At 58.3% G+C, this 19,398-nt stretch overlaps 1 protein-coding gene across 10 annotated transcripts in view; it reads right to left on the bottom strand.

Moving 5' to 3' along the window:
- Nucleotides 1-250: 250 nt before the first annotated feature.
- SEC16A (SEC16 homolog A, endoplasmic reticulum export factor) overlaps nt 251-19,398 on the bottom strand; it is a 32,731-nt gene continuing 13,583 nt past the window's right edge. For 6 of the 10 annotated variants that reach the window (XM_045803793.2, XM_045803794.2, XM_045803791.2 and 3 more), the window contains 27 exons: nt 18,860-18,986; nt 18,197-18,368; nt 17,919-18,093; nt 16,883-17,025; nt 16,247-16,308; nt 16,000-16,138; nt 15,343-15,588; nt 14,167-14,264; nt 13,685-13,766; nt 13,358-13,475; nt 13,073-13,184; nt 12,781-12,886; nt 12,108-12,248; nt 11,012-11,125; nt 10,594-10,786; nt 9,779-10,024; nt 9,233-9,315; nt 8,245-8,388; nt 6,183-6,263; nt 5,923-5,979; nt 5,706-5,817; nt 5,200-5,337; nt 4,885-4,979; nt 4,239-4,313; nt 3,737-3,796; nt 2,791-2,868; nt 251-1,915 (listed from right to left, as the gene is read on the bottom strand). In XM_045803793.2, the coding sequence (XP_045659749.2) occupies nt 1,847-1,915; nt 2,791-2,868; nt 3,737-3,796; nt 4,239-4,313; nt 4,885-4,979; nt 5,200-5,337; nt 5,706-5,817; nt 5,923-5,979; nt 6,183-6,263; nt 8,245-8,388; nt 9,233-9,315; nt 9,779-10,024; nt 10,594-10,786; nt 11,012-11,125; nt 12,108-12,248; nt 12,781-12,886; nt 13,073-13,184; nt 13,358-13,475; nt 13,685-13,766; nt 14,167-14,264; nt 15,343-15,588; nt 16,000-16,138; nt 16,247-16,308; nt 16,883-17,025; nt 17,919-18,093; nt 18,197-18,368; nt 18,860-18,986 (3,266 nt within the window). In that variant the 3' untranslated portion in view covers nt 251-1,846. The remainder of the gene's footprint in view (nt 1,916-2,790; nt 2,869-3,736; nt 3,797-4,238; nt 4,314-4,884; nt 4,980-5,199; nt 5,338-5,705; nt 5,818-5,922; nt 5,980-6,182; nt 6,264-8,244; nt 8,389-9,232; nt 9,316-9,778; nt 10,025-10,593; nt 10,787-11,011; nt 11,126-12,107; nt 12,249-12,780; nt 12,887-13,072; nt 13,185-13,357; nt 13,476-13,684; nt 13,767-14,166; nt 14,265-15,342; nt 15,589-15,999; nt 16,139-16,246; nt 16,309-16,882; nt 17,026-17,918; nt 18,094-18,196; nt 18,369-18,859; nt 18,987-19,398) is intronic. The other 4 variants (XM_045803796.2, XM_087869192.1, XM_045803799.2 and 1 more) reach the window with 2 other exon arrangements.

Here is a 19,398-nt window from a genome sequence, read left to right as displayed (position 1 = left end):
CCCCTCGGCTTCCCAGGCTCCGCAAGGCGGGGTGCGCACACCGGGCCAGGCCTGCCCAAGGGACGTGCCTCACTTGCTGCCACGGCGGGGGGTGGGGTGGGGTGGGGTGGGGGTGGAGGTTGCCCAGCTGACCCACCCGCGCCCAACGTGGAGAAGCCCCTCCTGCCCGCGCCCACAGGCAGTGGCCTTGTCCCCCCCCACCACCACCCACGGTGACCCACAGACAAAAGGAAACAAGAGAGGACAGCGCTTGCGAGCGCAAAATACTTTATTTACCAATTTGCAGTGTAACAATTTGCGTTTAGGAAAAATAGCAGCTCCCGCCTGGCCTGGGAGGGAGCTTCTTGAATCAAAAGTCGCTGGCAGTCGGCGCAGGCAACGGTAGGCAGGCCAGGCGGAGGAAGCTGGGGGGCGCCAGGAGGGTCTGGGGTCCCAGGACCCCCACTGGGCATGGACCAAGGGACACAAGAGGCTGCTGCCCCGTCAACCAGCCCCAGCCTCTCTCAAAGTGACAGGAACAAACGCACCCAGACGTGCACGTGGGTGACACCATGGGAAAACCCTCCGTGGCCCTTCCTAGATGACCCAGGGCCCCAGGGAAACAGGAGGCCTGCGCCAATTCCACATCTATACCTTTCTGCACTTAGATTTAAAACACCAAGCAAACTACGTTCCCCAGCAGAACCTACAGAAATTATTTTCTAATGATTCTTATAAATATTTAAATCTCTTCTGCAGTCTCTTCAGACCTAACAAGAATGTGAATAATTTTAAGAACAGTCGATGAAGCCGTAAAGCTTGAGTCCAGGGGGAGGACTCTCCCTTTGTGGTTTCACGTGGCCCGCAGTCAGCACACGCCCCGCGGAAGGTCTGGTGTGGGAAAACCGGAGGCGGAGCCTCAGACTCGGGGCGCGTGTCCAGAAAGTCTTTTCCGCCCCTCTCTTCAAGATGTCACCAACCCCTGAGAGGACGCCAACCAGGCGAGAGAAAGCAAGGCAACTGGATGGCGCCGTGAAGACCAGTCATAGCGGAGCACAAGGTGACGGTCACGCAAAGGGCGTGGCAGCCCCTCACGGTCTGACAGGGCGTTCCCACACTGAAAAAACCCAAATCCAATTCGTTACAGTGACAGTTTTAGTACTGGCGGATTAATGGGACGTGTGGACGCCCCGTGTGGGATGTAGCTGTGGGAGGCAGGGTCCCCCCTCGTGGACCGGCCAAGCCAGGCCCCTGGGTTGTGTGGGACACAAAAGCAGCAGCTGGAAATGTCTTTGCTACCGGAGAGATGCACTTCAGTGACACGGGGCCTCTCTCAAAGCTAATTCTTGCTAAACCGAGTCCACAGTTCCTTGAGGACTTTGATGCAGAAAGGACCTCCCAGGGCTCTCGCCCACGGCCGCCAAGCAGGCGGTGGGGCTCTTCTGGGCCCAAGGCTCGCTCGCCACACAGCGTTTTAAAGGAACCCGTGGGGGGGGGGGCGGGATAAAGCACGGTTAGGTTTGCAGAGACACCTGGGTTCCTCAAGAGCGAAGTCTTTCCTGCAGCAAAGATGCCTCCGGCCTCACCCAGCACAACACTCTTCCATGACTGAGACTTTTACCCTTAAATCGCTGTTAGGTGAGCGAAGGAGCCAAGAGCTCCCCGTCCTGGCCAGCGTCTTACAGGTGCAATGCACCTGACCCCAGCCACCCTTCAGGGGCTGCGGCAGAGGAGCGAGTACAATCACGTCGAATCACTGCTGTGCCCGTTTGGGACACAGGGACGTTGCCGGCAATCCGTCCGAGTTCTTGGTGGAGCATAATAATGACTTCAGGGTTGCAGATGCTACTCTAGGACGGGGACTCTTCTAGCTCAACGCCGGGTATTTTCTCTGGCCAATCCTCCCCATCCTTGAGCCTCCCGAGGGGGCCGAGGCCTGGAAAGACAAGGAAGAGTGCTGACTTCCACGCACCCAGCCTCTGAGGCCGGTGGCATCCCGGGAACACCCGCGACACTCGGCTGTGCAGGACCGTTTACACCGACCCACAGCAGCCCCTGGTACCTGACTAGGTCAGGACCAATCAGGCGGTCTCTTTAAAGGTGTCTGCAGTTTTGTCAGGTGGTGAGAGGGGAGGCCGACAGCAGCGGCCGCCCGGGAGAGCCCACGGCAGCACGCAGGCATTCACCTGTGCCCCCTCGCAAACCCTAGCTGGAAGGAACATCAGAGTAAAGCAGACTACAAGACGGAAGTAACAGGACAGAAAATAACCACATCTCAGAGTAGAAAAACAGGTGTGCGGCGGCCAGACCGTAACTTGGGTGGGACATGGCGGCCCTGAGGTCGGGGTGGCGGGGGAGCCAAGAACCGGGTGCAGAGGGAACAGGCCCGACCACCCCAGGCAGTGAGGACAGGGGCTGCACCAGGACACCCGGGCTCAGGTGAGAGTTTACATCCTGAATGCCAGGATGACGCCCCGTCCCCTCCCCCGCCCTCCCCAAACAGGCAGCCAGTCTGTACGCTACGGACAAGAACTGGGAATGGAGGAGAGAGAAGGCAGAGGGAGAGAAATACGAGGGAACATTCAAGAACATTCCCCAATTGCCAGACATGGGGTGGCAGGTGAGGGGTGGCCAAGGCCAGCACGTAGGAGTCAGACCCAGACCCACAGCGCAGTGTGTCAGCAGGAAAGCGCAGGAGTCCTGGCTGGGTTACGCCCGCAGCGGGCGGGGGGGGGGGGGGAGCAGAGGAGGGGGAAGGGTCTCCAGGCGCGGTGCGTGGGGGCGCGGGCTGTGGGACAGGAGGGCACTGACCTGTGCGAAGTGAGCGGGGCTGTAGAAGGGCACGGCTGCCCCGGGAGCGCCCCCTGCAGGGGGGTGGTCGCTGGGAGCCTGGGAACCACAGAGAGCACGCGTCAACACAGCGCCATCCCAGCGCTTTGCTCCCCTTGTGAACAGACACTGGTCTCCGGGAACCGTTTACAGCGCTTCTAAGTAAGCCACGGAAGCAGCTGGCAGACACTTCTCGCAACACTGGATTTAATTACGCCAAGGTTCACAGGAAAATGGGAAAACATGAAGCAGCATGCAGAGAGAAATGCCTTAAAACCAGAACATGCAGGAACGCGGAGTGCACGGCACCAAGACGGCCCGTTAGCGTCGGCTTGAAGCAGTTAGTAGACATTTTTGATTACTTCAGACTCCAGTATCCAGCTACAAAATCCAGCGTTTTAGTACGCAAATAAAAAGGTCACGTAAAGCCTTCTACTGAGCCAACGGCAACGCTGTGCCACGATACACATAAAAGAGGACGCATTCCTTTTTCTCCCGCCCAGACTGGCCAAAGGACAGCCGCCCGCCGCTCTCTGCCGGGCCTACGCGACGCCGTCTCGCGCTCGGTCAGAGAACACAAGTCCCTCCTGCCCCTGGCGGGCTTCTGAAGCCCACTCACACACGGTGAGGCTACGCCCACGGCCGCCGTGTGGACAAACCAATCTGGAAAGAACACAATTACAAACTGCATTCGTTCACTAGGAACCTTTTGGGGTCCACGTGCGCGTCAGTGCACGTGGACGGCTCCCGACCCCCCGAGGACCCTGGGAGAAAGGAACACTGCATCCTCTGGCGTGCGGGGGACGGGGAGGCAGCGGGCCGCGTGAGTGACAAGGGCACGACGGCCAGCCAGCACAGCGCTCTCAGAAGGAACACAAAGGCGACCCAGTTCAACTCGCGTCCAGTGAGAGCCGCCAGCCACAGGTACCTGATAAAAGTGCCGGCTTACTTCGCGTGATAACGAGCTCACTGAGCTACAGCGCGACAGCTACAGAACAGCAAGAACACACGGGGGGTCAGCACGCACGATGCCGCTCCGAGCCGCCTAACCCCAGAGCGCCGCGACGCCATTAAAATCAGTACAGACCAAACGGAGGAAAGCCAAGAGGGAGCTCAAAACGCCTACTTTCATGGACAGTTTTTATGAAGACACCACCACCAGCTGGGGCCTCCGGCGGCCCTGCCGTGCTGAGCGGAGCCTGGGGCGTGTGCGCGCCAGCCCTGCTCGACGCGGGGTCCCCGGCAACTCCGCACGGACCAATGGGACGGTCTGTCGTGCGAACACGACACCTGGCAGCTTCTAAAAAGCTGCTCAACTGCCTTTTCTGACTAGTCAACACTCGCTTTTAAAAAGAGCCACTTGGACAAGAGCAGGAATGAAGTGCTGGGCCCGGCCTTGGGGCAGGTCCTCTCTGGCAGGAGCACCTTACCTCTCCGCCCTGGGAGCCGTCCTCGCGGGCGGGTGGGAGCTCAGGGCCAGGGAGCGCCACCGCCGAGCTGAACACCTGCGAAGAAGACGACATGCAGCCCTCCACGCCAGGCGGAGCGACACAGGACCACCCCCGCCGGCCCTGAGGCGCTCCACTCCGCGTAAGGCATCCGTCTGGACAGCTGCGGGGCCCATGGGCTCCACCGCGGACGGACGGCCCATCTCTGGGGACACAGACCCTGGGCCCCGCGATGGCCTCGTCATCCCATTTCAGAGCAGGAAACAGGCTCTGAGGAGTTACGTGACCCCTTTAATGCTAAGCAGTCCATTAACCGGGGAACCAGGGCACAATGCACACTGTCCGCCTCAGACGCCGTACTCTCAGTGAGCCCAGTTCACGTGCAAGTTACAGAAATTAGAGAGCACCTGCTCCCGACTAGACGTCAGGGAGACAGTTACCACGCGCATGCGTACCCTACACGCACTCCGCATCTCGAAGGCGTTTGTTCAGGGAGAGACTTCCGACAGACACGGGCTCGGCCCCTGGGTGCACAACAGGCCTGACACAAAGGTCAGGGCCGCCTTTCCCGGGTGGGGTGCCAGGCAAACCCTCACTGCCCTCTTGCCTGTCCTGTGGCCCCACTCACCTGGGGCTCCGAGGCCGGCTCTGGGTTGGCCGGACCCCCCACGGGCGCCTGCCCTTCCCTGCCAGCCCCCTCTGCAGGCGGAGCTTCCTCTGCGTCTGTGAAGGAGATGGTGCAGGAAGCTGTCATCCCATCCAAAACACTGCTGGCCTTTCATTTCCCACTGTCCCGTTCGTGCGGGACAGGGAAAGGAGTCCGTGAACAAGCAGATGAGCCCCGGCTCTCTGCACATCGGCCGGGTCACTCTTCTTAAAGGGAGATTAAAGCCAGAGGCTCTCTGGAAAGGGGTCAGAGGTCAGGAGGTCGCGTACTGCCTACCTGTGTTTGGTCCGAACAAGTGAGCAGGAATCGGGAGCGGGGCAAGAGGAGCAAAGAACTCTGCTGGAGCGAGAGCCGGCTCACTCCGCTGGGGCCCCCCCGGGTTGAAAACATCCACGTAGCGTGCTCTGGCTCCAGCTGCGCCGGGAGAAACGGCAGGTTCAGGTCAGTGCGCCGTACGACCACCCCCCCACCCCCTTCCCTGAGCACGCGGGGATGCAGCTCTCCCACAGCGCGGCCCAGCGGCCACCTGGGGGAGATGCCCGCCCCGCACACCGAAGCTACCAGTGCCGTGCTGCCCGCTAGCAGCTTGGGGCGCGGCTGAGCAGGGCTCTCGTGCTCTAGAGAAGGGGAGCTCTCCCTGCGGACTCGCCCGCAGAAAACAAGGATCACCTCTGCAGACAGACGGACTGCCATCTGACCCACACTTACAGTCCCCAAGCTCCGGTACCCCTGGAGCACAAGCAAGTTCTCAAACCAACTCTAATCTCTGGCTTGACTGTTACCTGCTTTCCTAGAAAACATGTTCACAGAGGCCCTCGGGGGCCCTCCAGGACCGGGGGGTGCAGTGAGTGGAGCCTTGGGGAGCGAGGTTGGTGGTGGGGGCGGAGCCTTCTTCTGTGGAGGGAAAGCCGGCTCAGACACCCGCCTGCGGACCCAAAGCCGCGGGGACGGCATGGGGAGCCGGGGCCAGTGAGGCAGACGCGAGCAATTCTCACTTACCTCCTCCTCTGGCTCGTTCACATCCACCCATCGGTTCTTCTTCTCATCCCAGACGATCTGCAACCATGGTGAAAAATGACGGAAGGCGTCAGGAGACACAGCTGAGCCAAAGCAGCGCCTGCTTCCTCTTGACACCGTGGCCTCCAGGAGACGCGCCCCCGGCCTGCTCGGCAGCGGAGCCACGCTGTGCACGCCTGCGCCGGTGACCATCGCGCACAGGAACCCGCACATCCCTCGGGGCCGCGCTCTGCGACACTCACCGATTTGTTCTTGTCGTCTGGCAAATAAGCTTCCGTCCTTTTCTTCCCAGGGAGCCAACGAGAGAACCAGGACTCGCCACTCTAAATGTAAAAACCATCAGAAGCACCTTGAGGACACGGTGCCGGGTGAGCTGAGCCCAGCACAGAAAAACAAACCCTGAGAATCCACTCCCAGGAGGCCCCAGAGGTCAGACCCACAAATGCGGGAGGGGGAGGGGACAGTGAACAACGGGGACCAAGGTCCAGCCTGAGAAGACAAGTCCCAGAGACGGGCAGAGGGCACGGCTGCACGGGTGCGTGTGTCTAACGCCACAGAACCGTACCCTTAAAAATGGCTAAAATGGTAAGTTTCACGTTATGTGTATTTTACCACAATTAAAACATCTGAACAGTGTGCCTTTTGGAGGTTTTCCCGTCTAAATGCCGAAAGAATGGCAGCCTCTGGCATTCTCCCGGACTGAGCAGTGGCGAGCAGACTGGGAATGTCCTCGTGGGCACCCCCACGGTCCCCCGCCCGTGTCCTATGCTGGGAGAATTTAGGGGTTAGGGACGTTTACTTCAACTAAAACACGGACAAACAAGGAAGCAGCAGGTGCACGTGCTCTCAAACCCGCCGCTCTGAGCTCCACAGCGGAGGGCAGCAGGGGTGTGCGTGCTCGTGACTGGTCAGTGTCGTATTCCAGCTCAGGCTCACGCACACTCTGAATTAAATTTGTGTCTCCTTACGATGCTAGCCATTAAGGGGCACCCGGGCAGCTCAGTCACTTGAGTCTCTGACTCTTGGTTTCGGCTCAGGTTATGATCTCAGGGTCGTGGGATTGAGGCCCACATCGGGCTCTGTGGGGAAATCTGCTTGAGTGTCCCTTTCCCTCTGCGCCCCTCCCCCCATGTTTGCTCTCTCTAAAATGAATGGATAAATCTTTAAAAAAGAAAAGACACGGGGCGCCTGGGTGGCTCAGTAGGTTAGGTGTCTGCCTTCGGCTCAGGTCATGATCCCAGAACCGGTTCTGGGATTGAGCCCCACGTCGGGCTCGCTGCTCGGTAGGGAGCCTGCATCTACCTCTCCTGCTCCCCCTGCTTGTGCTTTCCTCCTCTCTCTCTCTGCCAAATAAATATCTTACCAAAAAGAAAAAAAAAAAAAAATACTACCGGTTAAATAAAATTCAATACACTGACCTGTATGAAAATTAAGAACATATCCTGCATAAGCCAACGTTACGGGAATAAAAACGCAGTCTGCAGACTGGGGGAAGATACAGGTGAAGCACACATCTCACGGAGGACGTGTGGCCATGATATTCAAGTGAGAGAAGACACAAGCCAGCACCACACAGGGAAACACACAGGCGGTAACAGGTACGTGAGAAAGGTGCTCGGCGCCCTCGCCCTCGCTTGTCAGGGAAGCAAAGCGAAAGCACCAGGAAGTGCCACAAACCCCCGCCGAGAGGCTGCCGTGGTGAAATCCAACCACCCTGTGCGTGCAGGGACAAGGACTGCCAGGCCGGTGACGAGAAATGACCGGGCCTGACTCTGCTGGGGGAAGGTCACCTGGCACAACCGTCCAGGAAAACTGCCTCGTGGCACCTTCCCATGCTGGACACACAGCTGTCCTGGGCCCTAGGCACGCCCCAAAAGAAACGAGTGCTTTCGCCAACAAATGACGGATAAGAACACTCGTATGGCTTTTACATAATAACCCCAAACTGAAAAAAAAAGCCAATGTCCATTAAACTGGGAGAAAGGATAAATAAAATTGTAGCATCTACACACAAAAGACACTACGACACAGTGATTTTTAAAGATTAGCCTCCTTCATAGGAAGTTCTGAGACAGGTCATGGACACACGGGCCTCCTGGTCCCGCTCCCACTGTGCTCTGGCCGGCGGTTATGTGGGGACACGGACACACAGACACTCATGGAGCTTCGAGCACCTCGCCGGATGCTCAGCACAGCTGAATGCCTGTGTCCCACCGCCAGTGTAAGAGGAAAGCTGTCCGTGGGAGTTGCGCCCCTTCCCCGGGTCCCAGGCCCCCACCCTGCTGGAGCTGGGCCGTGTGTCACCTTCTTGGGCTCCTTGGCCTCTTTCCTGGCTGCTGGTGCAGGTCTCTTCGCTTCGGGAGTGGACGTCGGTGGCTGCAGAACACTGGAGCCAGCACATTCCCACCCCGGGGGGACCTCGGAGTCCTGTGACATCATGGAGGAGCCCTGTCCCAAGGCAACACGGGGGCAGGCTCACCTAGGGCACCTCCCCAGAAGCCTTTAAAACATCAGCGAGTGATGAGAGCAGAGTGAGGAGGGGGTGGGGGACAGCTGCCCCTGCCTCCGGCCTGCTCTCACAAGCAACCGTATCGAGGTGCACGGCAGGACTCCAAATGGGGACGCTGGAGTCCACTGGGCACGACTGGGCTGGAAGAAGGGGTGTGCATTTGTGACACTGGACACAGGGGGGAGGGGACATTTTAAAACACAGACTTGTTTTTTTCAAAATGCTTATTGCCGAGTGAAGACTCTGTTTTCCATAAACTCTTATTTTACATGAAAATAAAGTATTTCCACGGTAGAACCCTAACGAAGTTTGAACTGCAGCAAGCGCCTAGGACAGCGTGCCCACGAAGGCCAGGTCTGTAGAAAGAAGGCCGCGGGACACACTGCACAGAAAAGCACGCGTCCCTCCCTGCCGGGAGCAGAGCAGCAGATGTGCTCTTTCTACCAAACGCGTCTGAGAAACGCCATGAGGATTTCCAGACCAGCAGTGAGGTTCAGGGATCCTACAGCAGAGAGGGGGGTGCAGAACAGGGGAAGCCTCTCCGCTTTGGAGAAGTCAGCCTCCCTAAAGGGACGGTCTGTGCGCTAAGCGAGCCGCCCCCCCCCCACAGCCCCCACCGCCTTCCCTCCGCACGCGCTCGCCCGCCTCGCGAGCACTCCCTGCTGTAGGAGCAGCTTAAAGGACAATTCTGTGGCTTTCGCTCTTCTCCTATTTCCCAATCAACACAACTTACGTAAAACAAAGAGCTTGGCGGCGGGGGGGGAGGGGGGAATGGGAGAGTACCAGATCAGCAAATTTTCCGCCAAGACCCTCTTCTCTCAGCTCCAGAAGCGAGTTTCTACCAAGCACCTCCGGTGGCATCACCCCTGTCAACAGAAGAGAGGGCCACTGCGGTCTCTGTGTCGCTGACACAGGACAAGAGCTGACGTGACACGCTCGCCACACAGCACAGCTTCTCGCTGGGCCACGGCCTCCCACCACGGTGCTCAGAGTCCCAGACCGGAAATGTTCTCGAAATCGCTTCTTTTTGAAAGCCGCGTGTATGTTTTGCTTTGCTTGAGAGCACAGAGCCAGGCAGGCCCACAGCAGGCATGAGAGGCCCCCATGGGACTGCGGAGCGGGCTCCGGCCTGGGCGCACCTCAAGGCCAGCCCGCCACCCAGACATGCACTCGCGCTCTGCACGCCAACACGCGGCCGAGTCCCTGAAGAAAGCACTGACGTCAATGAGCCCTTCAGCCTACGGCTTCCAGAACCCTTAGTATACGCTGACAAACAGAAATGCCAAGCCCAAGAGCTGTGGTCTCAGGACGGCACCGCAGCAGACCTACCTGGGTCCTGGCTCCGGGCCTCCTGGGGCGCGTGCTCACTTTCTTGCGGAGATGGTGCGCCAGGTGGCAGGCCAGGAGCCGCGTACGGAGCCACGGGGTCAGGCCCAGAGGGCTCCGGAAAGCCGAGGGCAGCCCCCGAGGGTCCACAGCCAGGCCCCAGCTCAACAGGGCCCGGGGGCGAGGGCACCGGGAACAAGGGCACCCTGGCGGGCAGGGCGGGATGGCTGTCGGGGAGCGTCGGCGGAGCTGCACCAAGAGAGCGGAGAACAGAAGGCTGAGGTACTGGTACGAACTCCGGGCACTTGAAGAAGCTAACCGGCGGTCGCTCAACCATTTATCACATGGCTTTTTGCGCGGCCACATTTCTTTCGTTACAGGTTAAGAGAACCAATCATCAGAGCAGAAAGTGCTGACAGCGCCAGGGCATCAGTGGTTTGGGGAAAAGCAGAACACATGCTTTTTAGGGACAAGGGGAGGACATCATTAAATGTCACGTGGGGCCCAGAGCCAGAACCCCCAGCAAAACCCCAACACAACCCGGGGAGCAGCTGCCTGAAAGAGACTTTGGTGTTCACAGAGCCCTCGCCGCCGCCCCCGTCCCCGGGCTCAGCAGGCCACCCACCCACCCAAACAGATGTTGAAGGCCACGAGACGAAACAGGGGAGCAAGCATGGGAAGAGTGAGGGCTGACATGCTGGCAAGACACGTGCCCTCCACCCTCCCGCGGGCAAAGCGGCAACGTGCCACGTTTGGAAGCAGTGGCCGCGAGGGAGGCGTGGGGAGGCCCGCTGTTTCTGCAGCGGCACAGGGCTCACCTGAAGGCAGCAGCCGCACCCCCTGGCCAAAGTGCTCAGCGCTGGGCACAGGCGGTGCCAGCAGCGGATTGCCGGTGCCCGGGCCCCCCGGCTGGGAGAGTGCTGGCCCGTCATACTGACCCGCCTCTGAGCTCGGGGTGCTGGGACAGCGCTGGGGGAAGGTCCCGCCCCGACTCCACACCGCGGCGCCCTCCTGAGGGAGAGACACAGCATGCGTTTTCGACAGCCCGGCACTGCGCCGCTCAGGCCCGCCGACCCGCCTTCCCTCTCCTGGGAGTGTGGGCACTCTAACAAACGTGCACATCCCTCGAATCCTACTATTCACACCTAACATGTTTGGTGCGAAACGACGGGGGTGTGAACCACACTTATCAGCGTCTCTGACGCCCTGTCCCGAGACTGAGTGAGCACTTCACACCTTGACCTGCTTGTCCACACTCTGCAGCTGGACCAACCAGGCAGGCTCCACAAAGGCCTCCTCCTCCGGCTTCTCTCTCAGCTGCGGGTCGAAGAGGCGCAGCTGGGACGCGATCTGGACACACACAGGGAGGAAAGGGCCCTGTTACTAGCTGGCGTGATGAGGAAGACCGTGTTTTCGAAACCTACCATCACGCGATACAAAAAGCACCTTCAGGGTCCGTGAGACAGTTTCTACCACCTAGGATTTCTGAAGCATGTGGTGACCTGCCCTGAACCTCGCACGCACTGCCGAGTCATCGGAAAGGGAGCCTGAGACTTAGAATTCTTTCCGGCGAGCCCTGCAGCCCATGTGCCCAGAGGCTGCCAGCACCCAGACCCTCCGGAGCGGACTTCGCTGCCCCTGTCATCAACTACACGGACTCGGTTTTCCTGATCAGAATGCTGAATGCACCCAGAACCTCACACACTCTGACGGGCAGTGGGAGGCACGGGGACAGTGCCGGACAGGGTCCGATGCGACCAGCTGGCCTTGCGTACACAGCTGCTGACGCTGCAGGAAGAGGACTCGCTAGTTGTTCTGCTTTCATAGACACCTACAACGTCCCACAGGACACCTGCTCCGGTATCACGCGAGCGCATGTCCCAGCATGGCGGTCGGGGGGGAGGGGAACGCCGGCGTCCCCGTCCCGCTCGCGCCTCGCCTCCCCCTGCGGGTGCTCACACAGCGTCTGCTCTACAGAGCTAGAAACCGGCACTGGCCCTGGAGCAGCCAGGACTTCAACCCGGGCTGCGGGACTCCGGAAGCTCATGCCGTTCACTGCTGGATTCAGCTGCCCCACGGTGAGTTTCCTGGAGACGGGGTCCTTCTTCCTTCAAAGCTTACGGCCCACCCTCTGCAGCGGGGTGAGGTCTCTGAAAACTTCCTAAGCTAACACGCAGAACATCCAATGCCCGCCCAAGAACACCTGAGTTCCTCAAGCTGTTCGAGAAGGAAGTCCCGAGCGTCTACACGGTCACAGCGCAGTCCCCGAGTCCCGTGATCCTGACGCGCCCATGGGGCAAATGCCTTGGAAGGACGTTTGAGAAGACGTTACCTGCACCAGCTGGCTGATGAGCACGGGCGAGTACTTGTGGGGCTGCAGCAGGATGCTCTTGGCAATCACCTCGCAGTAGTGGAAGGCCTGCGTGGCCAGCCCCATTTCGGCCAGGCGGCAGGAGTAGATGAACTTGAACACCTGGGGCAAGGGAGCGCAGCGGTCGGCCCGACGCGCCTCCCCAGCCCCCACCTCACCCGACAGCCCCCCAGGGCCACCCAACAGCACTGACTCCAGTTCCCGAAGGCTTTCAGATGAAAGCTGCAACTAAGCTTCTTACAAATGCACTTTTCCTCGTCAGCACACTTCCCAGGCTGGTCAGGCGGGGCCCGTCACCGCGAGCACCCGGGCCAGCCAGCATGGCAGACGGCCGTCCCCACTAACGCTGCGCTACACGATGTTTACACCCACAAGCCCCCGGGTCAGATAACGCTCTCCCCACGACACCGAAAACCACGGACAGAAAGTACCGGAAACCAAATACTCAAGAAACATTTTAAATGCAAAGAAAGTCCTCAATAGGGCTCAAGCATTACAGATCCGATGTCTCCCTAAGATTTCCAAAAACACTATCACTTTTTGTGTAAGAGCTCAGAAGGCCTCAACAACCACAGACTGGCCGGCACTGACCACCTGCTCGTCCACACCACGGACCAGCGTGGCTCCAGCTTACCTGGAAACTGGGGAAGGAGCAGGTCTGTGCCCCGAGAGACTGGGCATACTCGTAGGCTTCTGTCCTCTGAATAGCTTCATTGGTGGCAAACTTTAAAAACGGCAAACTATTGAGGAAAGAAGTCATTTTAATCTTTAAGCAAGTCACCCAGAAACACGTCACGGCACGTGGTCAGCACCACGCGGTCCAGACAGGAGGCTGCCGCTGCCAGGTGCACGAGCGCCGTTTCTGGGTTAGCTGGTAGAAGGATACTTCCTTTCTAAAGGAAAACAGAAACCTCGACGTTCCTCACCTGTGGTTTGATCCAATTAAGACAAGTTTTGTGGTTTTCTTTGTATAAACCCCCAGTCCGACCTGGGCCATGAGGTAGCAGAAGTGCGCAGCATCTAGGAGACCTTTCGAAGCTGAGGAGACATAAAGCAGGCCAAGACTCAGTGACCCCGGGTTCTCCCAAAAATCTCAACATGTGGACAGGAAACACCAGAGAGACCACACGAATGGAAAAGCCCCGTGGCCCTCCATACGCCCAAGCATGCGGGGGCCCCCACCTCCATGCTCACACCTGCACCTGACCTACCCAGAGTGTCACCCATGGTGGCCATTGCCCTGGACTCCACATCCACGTTGCTGCTCAGGTTGGACAAAACCATAGCAAGATGTGGCCTCCAATCTCCCCACTTCTCATCTCCGCAACACTGAGGTCAGAAAAAAGCAAAACAAGATAAACCCATATCCTTGGAAAACAGCGTGACTTTCATCTCGTCACGGGTGAACTCAAAGAGCACAACGCAGAAGCCAGAACAAGAGAAGTGCAGGCCTCGCGGCCCAGGAGGCAAGCTCTCAGAGGAGCGAGCCTGGACAGGGAGCCGGGCCGCGGGGACCTGGGAAGCCCCTGCACACTGACCGTGGACGCAGCAGGCATCCGCCCTGACATCAGCTGGTACACTGTCTGCAAAGGGTCGTTGATCGGAAGACTGTTGGCGAACCTAGGCAGATATGAGGAGAGAAAGCTAAGTCACCCTATTTAAAAGACAAACAGAAACAAGTCCAGTTTCATCTTGGCCCTTTGATGACCGTTGGGTGCCTGACCCAGGCAAAGTGCACAAAGCCCAGCATTTCAACAAAGGAATTGAGAAAATAGAGATAAAGAATTCATAGTAGTTTCACAGAACGTAGAAAACTCGCAGCTAATAAAATGTTCACAAAGCCCTCAACGGTGCAAGCCCAGGGAAGAGGGCCCAGCGAGCCCGTGCCAGTGGGACAGCAGCACGGTGCAGAGGACACTCCCCGGCTTTCTGCGACAAGGGCTGCAGGTCACTGTGCTTCCAAGAGCTGACCAAGCAGCAGGACGTGGCCAGAAACAGTCTACACAGCAAGATTCCCCACCTGGTCATGACGCGGGCGTGTGTCCGGCTGTCCATCTTACTTGCAAGTAACAGAGCATGACCCCATAAGGCGTTTTTCATCGCAGACTCTAAAGCATCCTGTAAAGCATTTCAGCGGTTACCTGAGTTACCGGAACAACTTCGGGGACATACACAAACGAAAGCAACAGCCCGTGTGTCGTGACGCACAGTAGGGGGGTGGGGGAGGGGGCCAGAGTGCACATGAAGGAACACGCGAGTCCGGGGCCCGCCAATACACGCGCCCGGCTCTGACACGAAGGAGAAGTCTGCTCTTCCCAATCAACCCTAGTTGAAAAGTCGCTGCGGCAGCGGCTCTGCGAAGACACACGTTGCTTTGTTATCTGCTGGCAGCGGGCGAACGCATCGAGCACACGGATAAGCAATAAAGACAAGCAAGCAGCGGTCCTGCCGCCTCCGACTGTCCCTGCCACTGCAAATGATGCCACCGGCATGCACCCCCAGTTCCAGAACGACACACGAGGCCTCCACCAGCACCATCTCAACACAGCCCCCCCCGTGTCGAGAGTCATCTGGGCACTTAGAGGACAGCCTCTTCAAGGAGATGGACGTGTCGCGGTAGAGAGAAATGGTAAGCAAACCTGACCGATCCTACAATTCCCATCTGTTGTTGCAAGATGTCCACGTGAAGACTGTTTACCAAATACAAGCTTTCGGAGCGTATCATGACATCAAAGTACCAAGAACTCCAGGCCCTTGAGACCCCAGCCACCAGAGCGCAGGTGCAGCCCTCCCACCAGTCTGCACGAGCCTGGGGAGCTTCCCCAGTGCATGCCCTCTCCGTGCCCTGCAGGGCTTGGTGGTGGGCCGCTGCATGGCGCTCACCCCGCACCCGCCCTGCTGAAGAGACAGGGAACGCATGCCTAACTGTGTGGGAACAGTCTGACTTCCGTCCTGCACACGGGTCTGTCCCTGAGACGTATACACAGCAAGGGTGTGGCCAAGCACAGGCAGGTCTTTGACCCTGGCAACCCTTGGAAGACAGCTCTGCTGCGGCGAGCGGACACACTGGACCCCAAACACTCTTCACTGAACGAGTCCGCCAGCGCGAGGTCGCAGTCAAGGTGCATGGCTCCCGAGAGCAGGGCCGTGCACACCAGGGTCCGCCTGGCGACCCGTGTGTTCGCGGCTGACTCACCTTCTTGCGGCCGTACAGCAGCAGCTCCCGGAACCTCTCCGTCTCCTTTTCAAGAGCACTGCTGCTAGCTGCTTGGCTGTCAGTCAGAAATGAGAGCTGGGCTTCCCCGGACTCCTCTTCCTCCACTTGCTCCACAGCCTCGTTAGTAAAATCAATCAGGTTGGCCTCGTTGGGTGACTTCCCAGGAAGCCACGCGGTTTTGTGGTCTCGTAACAAAAGCTCTGCGAGGTCTGTTCCCACCACGGTCTGCAGGGGCCGTGGGAGCAGGAAGGAGAACAAAGCGCTTCACTACACGCAGAATTTACTGCAGGGGAGCGGGGACGGGCCCAGTCCTGGTCAGGTGAGGCCCCACACAGGACTCCTCAGAGGAGCACCTTAAGCTCCCACGGGCACAAGCCACTGCTCATGACACAGCCAGGAGCAGGACGGACAGACCACAGATGACCTGACAGGCTGACAAAGGCGGACCCAAACCTCCCTTCACCCCAAACCACATGCCCTTGAATTCCACTTCCCCAAATCACCACTAAGACACTCTTCCTGAGCGAGCCCCTGGACAGGGACACTGCTCGCCACCACACACAGCCTGGCACAGAAATCCCACCCAAGTCCTCTGGCCGGGGTTGGGGGAGACACAGAGGTCAACAAGAAACTTACCCCATTCTGTCTGCACAAGAGAACAATGAAATTCCAAAGGAGACTTGCAGACTCTTTGTCAATTAAATTTTCGTTCTGCAAACATTTTGTAGCTTTGTTCTGTGCAAAATTAATAACATCCACTTTATGGGTGTCATCTCTGAAAAAAGAACACACACTCAGTGCACGGCAACAACGGCCTCCGCGAGGCCGAGCGCAGCAGCCGCCTCCGCATGGGCGCCGCGGCGCGCTCCGACGGGGAACGTACTTGCCGAGCGGTCCTGGGAACGAGCGCAGCTCCTCCTGCTCCGGCGTGTGCTGCAGCAAAGTCTGAGGCGGGACAGGCGGGGCACAGAGAGAGCGCAGCTCGCGGGAGGCAGGCGCACATCAACGCCTGCCTGCGTCCGCCGGCTGCACTGGCTAAGTTCCCAACGCCATCCTTGCGGGCGGCCTGCCCCTCCCTCGCGGAGCGTGGGCCTGTCTGCTTTACCACCGTGGTTTTCAAACTCTAGTTTAAGCAGTAAGAACCACGTCTCCCCTCAATCTGAGGCAGGGCTTTGATACATGCACAGAAGAGGCCTGCCAGGGCCCCAGCAGTGGGCCCCCCACCCCACCTGCCCCCAGATCACGAAGCTCCTCTACCCGTGACCAGAAGCCACAAGATGAACCCGGGCAGGGTCCTCCCTGCTAAACCAGAAACGCTAATGAAGACAAAATGAATACGCAATGAAACGAAGTCTAACGTGACACCTGACGCACGTGCTCAAAGTCCTGACCTCTGAGAGGAGAGAGAAACGACCCGGCACAAGAAAAAAAACCTATGAATTCACGGGGAGAAACACTTTCCAAGGTCACTTCTGCAGGGGGCAGTCCTGCCATGCAGAACTTCTACTCGCGCAATTACCTCCATGCTGTGCATCTCCACCAGCGCCGGCTGTCCTTCCGAAGGCAGGTTCGGAATCACTTTAATGAGCTGACCCCCAGGCCCGAACCTGGCACAGACGTGAGGCACTGAGAACTTCTCAGGAGAAGTTGGTCTTGACGGAGCTACATTTAAATAAAGTGAGAAAGAAACAATCAGCTGGTCACTTTTTAATGCTTCTGGACCAGATCAACAGCACAAATGTTCAAGGTGCCCCTAGAGCTGGAATCCTAAGGGAGACTGGTCACGATGACCCAGCTTTCAACTGCAATGTAATAGTTATTAAATATCCCATCGAAAAAAAGGACTTAGGTGTGTGTCAGAAGAATGTTTCAATTGTTAAACACGAGAACTATTCTCTTCTGAAAACAAAACTCCTTTAAAACAGCCCCGTGCACGGAGCGCGCGCTACTCGGAGGCAGTATCTGGCTGCCCGGCTGCTGGGAGGTCCTGCCAGAGCGTCCGCGTCCCCAGCTCTCCTTCACAGGCCGGCTCCTGGCAGTGACGAGCGTGGGACACCGACAAGAATGACGAGGGCAGCATGCCGGAAGTGCAGAGATTTTCACAGGACTGGACACATACTTCTGCACTTCTCCAAGGAAAAGCATTTAACAGAACACCTCCGAGAGGAGCTGAGAACGGGGCACAGGTGACAAGTGCACGCACAGGAGCTTTTCAAGGGGAATGAGGAGTTTCCCGTGAAGCTGCTTCCCCAAGTGGCCGGCCCTGGGGAACACAGTGCGGCCACAGCACCCAAGAAGCTGGCAGGGAGCCTGTCCTCAGAGCCACACTGACACGGCTACTATGGACAGGACGGGCAGCTCTCAGCTGCTGTGATAAGATCTGTGACTAACAGCAGTCCTCCTTCTGCAGAGAAGACCAGACCAGGCCATCACCAATTCCCATCCGAGCTGAAATCCACTCCCTCTGTCACCCCAGGCTTGTGAGGCTGCCCCAGCGGTGTGACTCGACATCCCTCTGTACCTATGAGAGCACAGGGCCCCAATCACACACACACCTTGCTCCGTGGAGGGCCAGCCAGCTTCGGCAGGGTAGCCGTACTCTGGGAAGCCCTGGGCACTGCCAAAATTGCTGCCATAGGCCCCGTAGGCGTAATCTCCAGGCAAGGAGCCTGGGGGATGTGGGGCCTCATAGGGAGCAGCAGTCACGCCGTGATTTCTGTAAATCTGACTCTGGGAAAACACAAAGCAAAGAGGAAACATCAACTCCTGGGAACACAGGGGACGGGACTCGGGTGTGTGGTCACGCATGAAAGGAGGGGAAGAGGGCCCCCACCTGACGTGAGTGGGAGCTGAAGCTGCTGCGCAGGCTCTGGGCCGAGCGCTCGCTGTGCACGCTGCGCCTGTCCGCCTCTTCCCCGTACGGGTCCCTGTGGGGCTCGGGGTCATCGTCAAAACTGCCGGTGAAGCGAGGGTCGTACCTCCAGGGGTCGTCGTACCTCTCGGGCCTGGTGGGAGCAGGGACGGAGGAGAGGAAAAGGGGAGTGTGGGCAGGTGACTCCAGGACGACGGCCCTCTGCTGCACAACAGCGAGGCCCCCGACGTCGTCACCCCCCCCACGGAGGTCATGACCCTCAGAAGACCAATCCGAGCCTACCCTCGGGAGAGCGCCACATCCCAAGCCCAAGTTCAGATCCCTGCCTTCGGAGTTGGAGAAGTAGCCCTAAGCTCACCCTGCGTGTGGCCATGCCTCTCCCGGACCCAAGCGGAGGAGGGGCCGACTTCCAGCACCTGTGCTGAGGCCAGTTCCCCTCCAACAGCCCACACGGGAACTGCCAGGAGAGTCTGGTTCATCCTTCTCTTTCAGACAGTGACCCCAGTGTCGTCGCTCACCAGGACCCGAAACACAACTGCGGCTTGGGTACATAACAGACGCGAGGCAGCGATGCGGCGGCACAGCTCTGACCACGAGCAACGCCTCGTCAAAGCGCGTACCAACCTGTCACCGTACGCACAGCTGTCCTTCCTGCACGCGTCGTACTCAGCATCATACCAATGCCTCCGGTCACAGGCGCGGGGGTCCCTGAATCTGGAACCATAGTGGTACTGGTCCCAGTGACCTGGGTCTGCAAGTGGGGGATTTATGCTTTATTACCACAGGCAAGGGAAGACACTCCTCTGGCCTTCGCGAGAACCCACACCACCCCAGGACTGAAGAATGCCTCCAGGTTCTTAGAGGAACTGGACTTTCCTCCCAGAATTCAGCATGACCTTGGAGAGTGTTAACTGTAAGACAGAGGGCCCGGGCGGTGTCCTGCCTGTACGTGTAACACCCAATGGCCACTGGCCGTTCTTCTCTCTCAACACACGTGATTAAAAAGAACAAAAAAACCACTAGAAGACATCTTTGTTAAATTTTTTTCATGGTCACGACCTTTTAACACTTAATCCCAGGACTACAAATTTCCCTTGTATGTTTTCTCTCGAATATAACCCAGAAAGTTTCAAGAAATATTCCAAAACCGAAACATTAAAAAA

Source organism: Ursus americanus, chromosome 18 (genome assembly GCF_024610735.1).
Source record: "Ursus americanus isolate L20-20 chromosome 18, mUrsAme1.1.p, whole genome shotgun sequence".
NCBI lineage: Eukaryota > Metazoa > Chordata > Mammalia > Carnivora > Ursidae > Ursus > Ursus americanus.
This window is presented reverse-complemented; position numbering and strand designations above follow the sequence as displayed.